The following is a 12,209-nucleotide window of genomic DNA, read 5'->3' on the forward strand; positions in this document are numbered from 1 at the left end:
GGCTGCAGAATGGGTATAAGAAGGAGCCCGCGAGCACCTGACCTCTGAAAATCGTGACTTCGCGTCGTCCCAGCTAGCAGTGTTGTTGATATAGTGAAGCAAGTCGATCGAGTATCCAGTCAATTTTAATAGGATTTTTTTCTAAAATTCGGTGAGTCAGATGCTTTTTGTTTTGTGAGATGGGTACTTTGGCTTTTCTGGCGGAAAAAAGCGTGAAAACTATGATGCTCGCGGTAGCAAACGGGCCTGTTTGGCTCCAGCGACTGCCGCCTCTCGCGCTTCCTTCACGTTTCCCTTCTTTCTACCTCCCCGGTCCAGCACCCCTGGCACATGACTAGCAGATGAGGTCGAGTATCTGAGTAGACTAACCACAAGCTTTAGAGAGAACGCTTTCCCAGGAAAGCATTCTAAATTTATCGACAGTAAAAGTGTTTCAAGAAATGTCCACGCTGGCGAGCGTCCGTCAGCCGTCTCCGCCAGGCTCGCCAGGCAAGCGCAAGCGGGTTGGTGAGTCTGATCCGCAGGACGTGGTTAAGCGCGTGAACACTTCGGGCTCTTCGAACGCGACGAATGATCTGCCTATCGATCACTCGCTGATCCATGCGTCCCCTATTTCTATGCCTTCTGGTGACGGTGTTACGTCGACTTCCACGTCGACTGTGGAGGCCAAGCCGCTTTCTCGACCTGGCGCACACGCTCTCGAGCATCTGAAGTCTGACGGATCTTCTGAATGGGCGAATGTCAATCTTGCGCATGCCCACGAGCATTTGGAATCGCTGGCTGCAGCGCAAAAACCCCAAGTTGGCAGCGATGAATGGCATCGTCTTCGTCGTGACAATCATAAGGAAGTTGAGCGTCGACGTCGTGAGACCATCAATGAGGGTATTTCGGAACTGGCGAAGATAGTTCCCAACTGCGAGAAGAATAAAGGCTCGATTCTGCAACGCGCCGTCCAATATATCCAGCAACTCAAGGAAAACGAGGCAGCTAATATCGAAAAGTGGACACTCGAAAAGCTTCTTACTGACCAGGCCATCTCGGAGCTATCCACCTCGAATGACAAGCTCAAAGCTGAAGCAGAGCGCGCATGGCGTGAAGCGGACGCTTGGAAAAAGACCTGTGCAAGCGCGGGAATAAAGAAGAAGGTCGACGAGTAAAAGATATTTATCTCTTCCAGTGTATGATTATTTGTTATGAGAATGCTTTTTGTTGTATTGTATTTCTACTTAGCGCGAACTACTTGCCGCTAGTGTTGTTGGGCTGTGAGGTTCGGCACAGAAAAACTGCGGTCGCTAGCTGTTTGCTAGCTGCTTTGGTTAGGAGTTTATCGTTCCGGGGCACTTACGGAACTGAGAGAACATTTCTCTCCGGATTTGTACACTATGTTTAGTCTTGTAATGAAGAGATTTGTCGTCATTATCTTAGTTTGTAAGCTCTGCGTAGAACACCTATTCATTATAATTGAAATGTATTAGAGATGGCAATGCTGTTCAGGCAGAACTGTTTCCCGACAGTAGCTTTGTTTTGGTTGAGAAAATGAGAAAATGATGATATTTTCTTCGCAATACAGAATTATATTACGTAATAGGTGTCAACAAGGGTCTTGGTGTTCTGTATGCAGTAAATGCACACTCTATGCTAATACTCTTTGATCGCACCATATCTCCAACTCAGAGAAAAAAAATGTTTCTAAAATCAGAAAGGGCATGCTTGCTGTGTGGCATTCTGCGGACTTTTGATGTACGTCAGACTGGGTCGCGTTGAATCGCAGATCAATTAGCTTACTTTAGCAGGAGTTTTATCGAGACGGATGCCCGAACTGCGACTCAGTACTACGATTACAGAGCTCTGAAGAAAATATTCATGCCTGCACGAGTCCATGTAAGCAGACTATTGGAATTTTATATATTTTCTAATGAGTGTAGCGTTTGAAGGTTTGAGCGCGCTTTCCAGTCCATCCAAGTCATGGGTATGACTTCGAAACCAAGGGGATATGAGATTGAGGCTAACCAACTAGGTCGCTCAATGGATGCGCGATGATAAATTCCAACCAGGTTTATATGCAGTACAAGTGAAAGGGCGGCTGCCAGATGAAATAATTCAATCTTTGCGGAGCCAGAGTGTATATTATCGTCCTAGAGATGGAAGTGTGCAAGATTAATTACAAGATTAGTTGCATAACTAGTTGGCTATGTACATTATAAAGAAAGATGGCAAGAGTATTTTACCTGCTCGAGTCTAATAAATTTACTGGATCTAATTATTTTGAAATAGTTTACTGTTGCTTCTTATATCATCGTCTATTCTTTCAGCAGTCTACTAATCGACATCGGTAATGTAGATGACTAACCTTCTCTACCTTTAGTTTTTAAGCACTGCACCTTATTAGCGGCGCACTTGTTCGCATGAAATTTGACTCATTATGGGCAATGACTCGTCTTATAGCTGCAATCCGGAATTGTACATTCTACCAACATGCACCAAGTAAAATCAATTCGCAACCAAATAAACAAAATCTACTGAATCATAGTAATTAATGAAAATAACAAGATAATTTGATTTAGTATGCAAAACCTGCCTAGAACAGCAATTTTTTTTGCCAAAATTGAGTCTGCGCCCGGGCCCCCCCACTCCGGAGAAAGCTTCAAAGTAGAGTCGATGTCGCTGTCGGATGTCTGAACTTGCGTCATTTGAAAAATTCTATAAATTCTGTCGAGATCGGCAGTGTTCTACTTAAATTTTTAATATTTTATTGACTACAGTAGAACTGCAATCTTATAACCAATGTCGGATATCAACATTTCTAACCGTGCTGCAAATGCTTGCATTTACACCACCTACGCCGTATTTCTGTGAGTCGGTCTACGAGCCAGATTTATTATGCAATACTATTAGAGTGTATCCTAACAAGGCAGCATTATGGGACTAGCCGTAGCGTACCATTATTATGGTCGCAAGGAGTTTTTGGCGGCTCTTCGAACCCAGCCGGCTCTCCCATTGTCGTTCAACTTCGTCGCTTCAGGTAAGTCTGCATGATATCCACAATTATACCACATTCGTATGCGATACTGCACTTGCAAAAAGTATTTTCTGTTCTCTGTTCTCTGTTCTCTGTTCTCTGCGATTTCTGCATAGTCTAATACCCGCTCGATCAATTTGATTGGTTTTCCAGTTTGAGACTGCATAGGATATACTATTGAGTACTCCTACTTCTTTTACATGTTTTCGGAAGTACAGTAATCTGTGAGTATATCCTTCCTTTTTCTCGCATAATCTAACCCTCCTCCAGTGATAGTTTACCTTTATGGTCTCAATGCTCCGTTGTTCTACAACGACTGGCAACACTGCGGGTGCTTGAGTTCTCGTTTCGAGACACAGGCTGAGATGATCACCGTTTGAACTCGAACAAGTTAATACTTGCGTGAGGAATGTGCTGCTTGTACGTAATGTGGCATTACTTTCGGATTAGATTGTAATGTCATTTTACAACTTCTGACTCGTTTCAGCTATGGGCTGTGGCATCTTGCTAAGTTACCCACAAATTGGCATCGTTGCTGGAGTCCAAGGTGTATTGGTTTACTCGTTGAGCTCGGCATTGCCTATCTTACTGTTTGCTTATTTTGGTCCTAAAGTTCGTAAAAGTTGCCCTGAAGGCTTCGTTTTGACTGAGTGGGTATTCCAACGTTATGGCTATATTGCTGGCTTGTATCTTGGTATACTTACTATCTTGACAATGGTATACTTTCCATATCATACCCTGATTGAGTCTGTATGAGCTGACCACTTTAGTTTTTGTATATGGCGTCGGAAATCACTTCCATTCAATCGCTTGTCGAATTGTTGACCGGTATGAATGGGCTTCCTGCTGTCATTGTTGAGTGTGTTGTTACTACAATCTATACAACCTTGGGTGGCTTCCATACTTCTTTCTTCACCGACAATATCCAAGGAATCATGATGACTGCTTTGCTTGTTGTTGTTTCGATTGCAATGGGTACAGAGATACATATTGACAAGTCCCGGATTGCAGAGTCAGGCTTGACACTTTCCACTCGTCTTGGATGGCAACTGTTCTATATCTTCCCTGTTGCTATAGCCAGCAATGATTTTTTTTTATCTGTAAGGAGACTAGTGACTGCACATAGGCATATGCTGATTAAGTAGGGATTTTGGCTTCGCACGTTCGCTTCGCGGAATGATAAAGAGCTTTGGATTGCCTGTTCGATTGCGACGTTTATTATTTTCGTTTATCTGACATTAGTTGGATTTACTGGCATTATTGCTGACTGGTCTCATGTCTATACTGGAGCAGAAGATGAAGATTCTTCGCTAGCATTTTTCATGGTCGTGAACACATTGCCTGGTTGGGTTGTTGGATTTGTATTAGTTTTTGGTGTTGCATTGTCAACTGCAGTTCTAGACTCCCTGCAATCTGCTATGGTATCATCAGTATCAAATGATCTGTTTAGAAACAAATTGCCCGATATTTGGGCTCGTTTATTGGTTGTGGTCGTGATGGTTCCAGCGATTGTCGTTGGTCTCAAGTCACCTAACGTTTTATCGATTTTCTTAATTGCTGATCTGATTTCCGCAGCTGTTGTTCCGTCGATTTTGCTTGGTTTGCACCCGTTGTTTTACTTTTTGAATGGATTTGACATCATTGCCTCCGGCTGTGGCGGTGTTTTGACTGTTTTCTTGTTTGGTTTGGTCTACTATGACGGTGACCGCACGCAAGCAGGCGCGTTATTAATTCTACAAGAAGGCCTTTTCAATGATGATTGGTCTGCGTTCGGAGCATTCGTGGCTGCACCCGTGGGTGCCCTACTTTGGCTTGTTGGCGCTGTTATTGTTCGTTGGGTATCTGTATTAGCTTATTCGACGATAAAAGGGAATCCGCGGTCGATTTTCACGAAACCTGAGGAGCAAGTTTCGACTGATCCGGACGGTGATTCAGTGATAGAGAGTTCCAGGGACGCGATTGAACTTGCCTCAGACGACGATGGGAAAGCCTTTGCGATTGCAGCTTGAAGAGCTGGAATTAGTTTTAATTACATCTTCTATTCACGAGATATTATATTTAATTGCAACAAGTGAGACATACTAAACGATTTTAACTACTCGTAGAATGATGCTTTATTTTGGTTTTCAGCCACGCAGCTGTTATTTTTGCTCTTCAGGGGATACGAAACACAATTATGCAGAAATATAAGAAAGAAATTTAGCTGTATTGTATTTATAACTCAGAAACCAGGATCTTGTCGCCTAGTGTTAGGAGATCTATATAGGTTCGATTCCGAAGCACTGGGTGGAATTCATAGCTTTGTATTAGAAATGTAGTAGTGTTAAGACCTAACCGGATCGCTAGTCTGTTATTTTATAAACACAAGTTACAAATTTGAGTTCTCCAAAATCTGGTCCTTGGTGAATATGCGGACGGAAGGAGTATATTTGATGGATAATATGTTGCATATAGCGTAACGGGACCAGCACTTGAACGACAATGCATGGCACATTCAAAAGGACTACTTACTCGGCTCAAAACGTACATGTACTTCGGTGAATATCACCAAGTTACTTATTAGCCTGCAATGCGGTTTAAAAGGGTGTACTTTATACGAACTGAGAGGCAGCGATAGTGATAGCCTGCAGCCAATGATCAGATGTCAGGAATGAATTACTTTGTGCCAGATGGGAATCTGCTACAAGTGGACTATCTGACAAGAAGTCCAAGAACATAGCCCTAGATCGTATAAATATTTGTGTCTAAATGCACTACATCTACCTTGTAGCAGCCAACAACATTCTTTTTAACCATCACTAACCAACGAATTTTGAAATCCAAGCTCCTTAATCCATCTGTGTCCAGTAACAAATCAGCCGATAAGTGTGCAATAGATGTCCACATACTGCAACTGAACTGAGTCTTAAACACACTGACTAGTGGCCAATGTCTGTTATTTCCCCCCTGAGCTCACACCCTGATGAGATGGCATAGCGTCATATGAGCCACCGCACGGATCTATATTGTCTCGCTCACGCTCATACCAACCCCGACAGCCAGATCCCGACGACACCAACCAGTTCCGTTTGAATATCGTCAGAAATAAAAGGACTATGATATAAAATAAATTGAAATATTTCATGCTATCCCATATATCCTCTTTGCCACCCAAAAAGATGTGAGACCAAATACAATTAGACCAAGTGTGACTAAAGAAGTTAGTATTCAGTCGATACTTGCCCAGATGTCTCTCAATAAACAAGATATCCGCATAACTTACTGGAGTAAAACCACGCTAAACCGGGAGCCTCCTGGCCAGGTACATAAACATTCATTCCCCAGAGACCGGTGATAATATTCATCGGCAATACGATTGTACCCTTACAATAATATTAGCTGTCGGTTGACATATCCATCTAAATTTGCAAACTCACAAGGATGGTTAATCGGCCAAGAACGTCATTGGTCTCATTATTGACCCGTGTCATATCCAAGTTGATCTGCGCAAGATAATTTGAGTGACTTCTAGAAAGTAGTTTTTCGTAATGGGTCAAATTCTGGACCATTGTGATGATATGGTCCTGTATATCTCCAAGATATAAGCCAATTTCGGATCTAGGTGCAACTTGCCACTGCTCGTTGCATCGCTTCGCAAAACCTTTAATTACGTCTGCCTTGAAACCGAGCAGTCGCATAACGCTCATAACTTGCTTTCGACATTCGCCGATCCGACGGAGCATGTCCCCGCGATGTTGAGCTTCAAGTTGCCGTGCTGCTGCACCAGTGCGAATACTAAACAGACTTGCAGAATCGCCTTCGCCGCGCGTCCGTCGACGTCGAAGCTTATGATCCATTTCGTCTCCCTCGTCATCTGACCCAGGCCACTCGTCATCATCTTCTTGCTCGCTATTCGCTGCGGAGTTCATATCTAAAATCTCGGACTCTATATCCTGCACTTCTTCCTCGATTTCGCCTATCAAAGGAGCAAACGAATCCGTCACATTGTCGATGATCGCATATGAAATCCAGTCCGCTGATATGGTCACATAATCTTTTAGCTGTCGGATTCGGCGGCGCACATTAGCTGGATGCGGGGCCGGCCTAAAATGAAAACTCAACACTCCATCTCGGAATACGACAATATACATATTAACAGGCACCAGATCACCTTTCTTCCCGAAGTAGCTTCGCCGCTTGTGGGCGTCTCGGCCATATCGTCGCCGCAGTTCGCGCGCGGACATATGAGGCTCGATTTCGAAACTGCGGAAGCAAACAAGATAATAAGATTTAAACAGCTCTACCTTCTCGCGAGTCTCCTCCATGCAAATATCTTCGGTTGTTAAAGGATGTATGCCAAAAGCTTTACTAATGACTTTCATTTCGGCATCTGTGGGATCCAGAATATCAAGCCAAAATGGACATGGCGTCTCGTCCCCTATTTGAGAGGTTCCTTTAGAGGCTCCTCCAGCAGCAGATTCGGTTCGCGAAGGTGCAGATGTAAAATAAGAAGGCGATCTAGACTGTTGGAGACGCTTTATAGAGTCTAGATTCGGGCCTGGCTGATCGCTGTTCACAAATTTGGCAGTTGCAAGTGGAACGATAGGTGTGGGCGCAACCGTAACCGGCTGAGCATCTGACATTTTTATTGGATCTTCGACGGTTTTCTTTTCATCATTAACAGTTAACTCAGATACATCTTCGTTAGATGGTGTTTGAGAAGCAGTGTGAACAGACGAGACTTGAGTAAGATCCATACTAGCCGGAAACAGCTCTGCAAATGATAGCCCATGGCCAAGTAACCCTGATAGATTTTGAGCGTGAATGGTTTTCTCCACATCTTCTCTGAAATAAGTAAACCTATATGAGTATCCCAGGCGCTCGAATGGTGGTCTCGAGGGTTCTCGTGGGCCGCCACGACGACGTCCTTGGAAGATGGCTGCCGTATTGTCTTCAAGATAATAACTGGGACCGGCTATATTCGCACCTGAGGTATTACCGAGTCCTTCGGAAATATATCTGGGTCTTCCATCGACCATAACGAGCTCTGGCGCTCCGGCTTCAACCGCCGCAGCAGCCATTTCCGATTCCGCCCACTCTTCCAAAGCACAGGTATCCGGCCAGGATTTCGATGTTTGATGAGGCCGACTCGGATCGTCAAATATATTGGCTTCAAAAGGAACACAAACATCATCTAAAGAAGCAGAGGAAATGGCACGGGATCGATCGAACCCATATTCGCGATCACCTTCCAGATCGCCAGCAGCACTGTTCGCGGCTCGACGACTTGAGCTCCGGTTATTGCTATCTTCATCGTCAAGTTGCGATCTGGCATCAGCGTCAATATGGTATGCACTAGGAATCTCGCCAATATCAACCAAAAAGGACTCATCTCTCGTCGCAGATGAATTTATATGTTGCTGTCGTCGGACATATCGATCATGTTCTGCCGCAATAGAATCAGCTTTTCGGCCACGGCTGGTTGTCTTAGAAAGCCCGCTTTTACTGTTGATCAGCGGTGTATCTTCATCATCCGAATCTACATCAAGAGAAGTCGCAGCCGCTGCAGACGCCTGCATTGATGAAGAGCCTTTGCCAGACATGGAGAGCCTTCGAGAGAGATGAGATGAGCCGGTTCCTGGGCCGCCACTAGAGGGCGGGGCGTATTGCTGGTAAGGTCTGTGATCAAGTAAAGTGGATGAAGCGATCGACGAGGGCGAGGTGCTCAATTCAATCCTATTAGACACTTCCTCCTGACCTGTAGCGCTGCCTGTGGCTCGTGAAGAATGGATGCTAATTGGATTCCGGGAGTTTGGACTCAGGTCTGCGGAGAACACGGATGGTCTGCGCGGTCTGGAATTTGCTGATCCTGAGGACATTGCTGGAGGATGCAAACTAGTCTAAGATACGGACCTGCAATATATTTGTTTGCGCTGGCACAACCGTAACTGTCCACACCAGAATCCGGCTAAACTCGAGAGTCTTTGTCCTAAACACTATCAATTGCGTCTCCGGCGCCCTCTCTATCTCCTCCCAAGTCACAGCTTGAGCACGTGAATCAAGTAGTTCGTCCAGGCTACTGCAACAACTCGTGATCAGTTCGATGACTATGAAGATCTTTTTGCAAGAAAATATCGCAAGTTCGCGTATAACCAAGAAAATTTCGCGGAGATTGATGAGTTGTTGGATAAATCGATTTACTACATCCATGACTTATGACTGAGGATGACTGCTACAATATTGTATTTGCGTGAACATACTAGATATCCATAATATTATTACATTCTACAATTCATGTAAATCTTATCTGTAGCAGTATTGCGATCAATCATAACCTGGAACAATGGATACTTTGAGAAGCATTCCATCTCCAGGTTTCAAAGTAAGGACAAAGTCTTCAGGTACAGCTTGCTCAGGAGTAATGATCTCGAATTTGTACTTTGACACGAGGGCAGCCATGAAGGTTCGAAACTCAAGTTCAGCGATTCGACGACCAATGCAGGATCTTGCTCCATGAATGAAGGTCGAGAATCCGTACGGGTTTGTGATCTGAGTGTTGTCCCAGCGATCTGGATTGAACTCTCTTGCGTCGGCACCCCAGACACGAGGACTCTGGTTGAGGGCCTCGATGGAAAGGACGATCTGAGTACCCTTGTGGATTTTCAAGCCGAGGATCTCAACATCTACGCAGGCCTCACGAAGCGTGGACGGAATTGGAGTAGCAATGCGGAGACATTCCCGGGCGACGTTGTTGAGATACGTTAGGCCCAAGATAGCTTCAGCCGAGTCCCAGGAGGCGAGGCCATTCGGCAGTTCGGTACGGATCTCTGTACGAAGGCGGTCCTGCATGTCCTGGTTAATGGCGAGTAAGTATAGCCCCCAGGCAAGACCACTAGCAGTGGTTTCATGGCCAGCAAGTAGCAAGGTCATCATCTGATTTTCGATTTCATCAACTGTCCAGCGATGAGTCTCGTCTTTCAGCAGGATGCTCAGAATATCACGATCTTTGCCAAAAACTTGCTTTTCGTAGACGGCGTCGATGCGCTGCTTGAGAATAGATGACACCGCATCTTTGACAACTTTCTTTGCTGCTTTTATCTTAAGATTGAATGGCGTTGGTACATGGCTCCAACCAGGTATGACCGACAGTAGCAGGAAATCAAATGTTTCGTCAGTCGGGGCAGACATTCGGTGGTAGGCGCGCACTAGCTCGTTGTTCTCGTCGGTCAGAGCGCCTAGGCTGACGCCGAAAGCCGCCTCGCCGATTGTATCCAGCGCAAGTCGCGAGATGTACGGTAACATCTTGATCTCCTGAGGGCCGTCTTTAAGCTCCTCGTCGAGTATAGTGGTAAGTTTTATCATACCATTCACAAAGCTAGGTAGAAATGTTCGGATATGCGAGCTAGTGAAGGCAGGCGTCAAAAGTCGGCGCTGGAATTTGTGTTCCTGACCTTCCGAAAAAAAGAGACCGTTTCCTATGACTGCTTTGAACGCGCGGGATACAGTTGTCGGCTTCATGAAGTTGTAGACTTCTGCCTGCATGATAGCCTGGTTCGCTTCGAACGACTGTGCGATCAAATAATCTGCACCCAGCGGACCCCAGAACCGAGTAAAGTCTGCGTCTGGATATGCGTCTGCCATCTCAAGGCCGTGGTGGTACTTATGCTTGCTAAAATCTATAAAACTGCCCCAGACAATACTAGTCCGCGGCACCGCGGGTAGATGTCTGAATGGCGAAAACACTGTCGGATACACAAATATCTGCAGCGTCAGGAAGAATGACCCGACAAGCATAAAGAATGGAACGAACCATAAGAACAGACTGACTGGGGTAATCCGAACCCCGTTCAAGAAATAGTACGCTAGTTCAACGACCAAAGCGATCAAGAGCTGCTTCTGTATCGCAATCATTTAGCCTGATTTAGGACCTTGAACGGTAATCGAAATTAAGAATTGACCTCTGAAGCAATCAAATCCGAATGGAACTGTTTTGATTTCCAATTATTGAAATATCCCATTATACAACTTTGCAATGATAGGCTGTTTTGAACTGACTGAAGAGTTTATACCTCGATGGAATATCATTAGTAAAATGTATACTCCGGGAAGAGCCGCGCTCTCAGATTTTGCGCCTCCGATTCATTATTCAGGCACGGCTTATCATTTCAGTATTACGCTAACCGCTTTATTACATGGATATTTAATTTTTCTTATTCGGTTATCATTTGTTTTGTTGAATATTATGTGTTATCTTGCACTCAAATTCAATGTAAACTTTATCGTCTACCTATGTTCTCCCGTCTTACACCGTTCGCAATGACTAGTACAGACGGCAGTGACAAGAAAGATGGCAATGGCAATAAAACAATGATTCTATTCCGATTAATTCTGCAATACCACATATTAACACAATTACGGTCAAGACTGCACGTACAAATATGAATTGTAACCGGCCAATTAAATCCTGCTTATCTGGAATATCTTATCTATATTACATTGGTAGAATCATGTGATGGCTGCCTGTACAGTATTTTACTCGAATTTCATACTATGCAAATTATGGATTAGTGAACAAATTAGGTCTCATGTCAGTGTTAAGTGAATCATTGAATTGATCACGTGAATTCAACAAGTAGCTACCCATATCTGTGTTGGGTGGAGTAAACTACTATAAAGTAATCGATGTATATACTTGTACAGAAGTGTGCAGTAAACGCTATGGATAACCTGCAGTAATCCAGGAATGATATATTTGTGTAATCTTTGAACATCGTAGCAACTTCGAGGATTGTAACGCTGTCTGTGCCAAAAGATGGACTTAGTGTATCTTGCACCAGGTAGTGTCTGGGTAAGTCTCCCATTCAGCTGTTCCTGTTTCCAGTTCAGTTTACACAACAAATCTTTGGAGATCGAATAACTTGGAATGGGGAACCCGCACGATATCTGAGCCAGAAAATAGTCTGCGAATAGCGAGACTAGCATTTTCCAATTCGGCTTCCTACCATTCCTATACCTACAGGGGGAAATACGGTCCAGGAGCCAGTCAAGATTTGTCTATACGATTCAAAAAATCTTATTTAAGACCTAATGATATTTGCGCTAAACATATATTGTATTTTGAAAAGTAGAGTGGGCTATAGTTTAGTCTACTATCATGTATAATCACTTTAAAGCGCTGTCCTCTTGACAGTTTTCTCTATAAATGTGCTTA

General features: G+C 44.2%; 5 protein-coding genes across 5 annotated transcripts; 3 read left to right on the forward strand and 2 right to left on the reverse strand.

Annotated features, from left to right (window-relative positions):
* The first annotated feature begins 28 nt into the window (after positions 1-28).
* V1516DRAFT_678419 (uncharacterized protein) lies at positions 29-1,416 on the forward strand. The gene is made up of 2 exons (XM_066922753.1): positions 29-151; positions 382-1,416. The coding sequence occupies exon 2, from the start codon at positions 441-443 to the stop codon at positions 1,155-1,157; it is 717 nt and encodes a 238-aa protein (XP_066776165.1). The 5' UTR covers positions 29-151; positions 382-440; the 3' UTR covers positions 1,158-1,416.
* A 267-nt stretch (positions 1,417-1,683) lies between these two features.
* V1516DRAFT_665443 (Spt4/RpoE2 zinc finger-domain-containing protein) lies at positions 1,684-2,161 on the forward strand (the record flags this gene model as incomplete). Its single annotated transcript, XM_066920675.1, has 4 exons — positions 1,684-1,740; positions 1,794-1,881; positions 1,926-1,969; positions 2,018-2,161. 4 exons carry the CDS (start codon positions 1,684-1,686, stop codon positions 2,159-2,161), a joined length of 333 nt encoding a protein of 110 aa, XP_066776166.1.
* A 1,347-nt stretch (positions 2,162-3,508) lies between these two features.
* Positions 3,509-5,028, forward strand: V1516DRAFT_627661 (uncharacterized protein; the record flags this gene model as incomplete). Its single annotated transcript, XM_066919802.1, has 3 exons — positions 3,509-3,736; positions 3,790-4,119; positions 4,165-5,028. The coding sequence occupies 3 exons, from the start codon at positions 3,509-3,511 to the stop codon at positions 5,026-5,028; spliced, it is 1,422 nt and encodes a 473-aa protein (XP_066776167.1).
* Positions 5,029-6,187: 1,159 nt separating this feature from the next.
* On the reverse strand, positions 6,188-8,977 carry V1516DRAFT_678429 (uncharacterized protein). Its single transcript, XM_066922754.1, has 2 exons — positions 6,436-8,977; positions 6,188-6,381 (listed from the first exon to the last, which is right to left on the reverse strand). Exons 1-2 carry the CDS (start codon positions 8,875-8,877, stop codon positions 6,253-6,255), a joined length of 2,571 nt encoding a protein of 856 aa, XP_066776168.1. The 5' UTR covers positions 8,878-8,977; the 3' UTR covers positions 6,188-6,252.
* A 345-nt stretch (positions 8,978-9,322) lies between these two features.
* Positions 9,323-10,792, reverse strand: V1516DRAFT_626448 (cytochrome P450; the record flags this gene model as incomplete). The annotated part of the gene is made up of 1 exon (XM_066919749.1): positions 9,323-10,792. The coding sequence occupies one exon, from the start codon at positions 10,790-10,792 to the stop codon at positions 9,323-9,325; it is 1,470 nt and encodes a 489-aa protein (XP_066776169.1).
* Positions 10,793-12,209: the final 1,417 nt, after the last annotated feature.

Source organism: Lipomyces oligophaga (assembly GCF_038497815.1).
Source record: "Lipomyces oligophaga strain CBS 7107 unplaced genomic scaffold V1516scaffold_6, whole genome shotgun sequence".
In the NCBI taxonomy this organism is placed as follows: domain Eukaryota; kingdom Fungi; phylum Ascomycota; class Lipomycetes; order Lipomycetales; family Lipomycetaceae; genus Lipomyces; species [Lipomyces] oligophaga.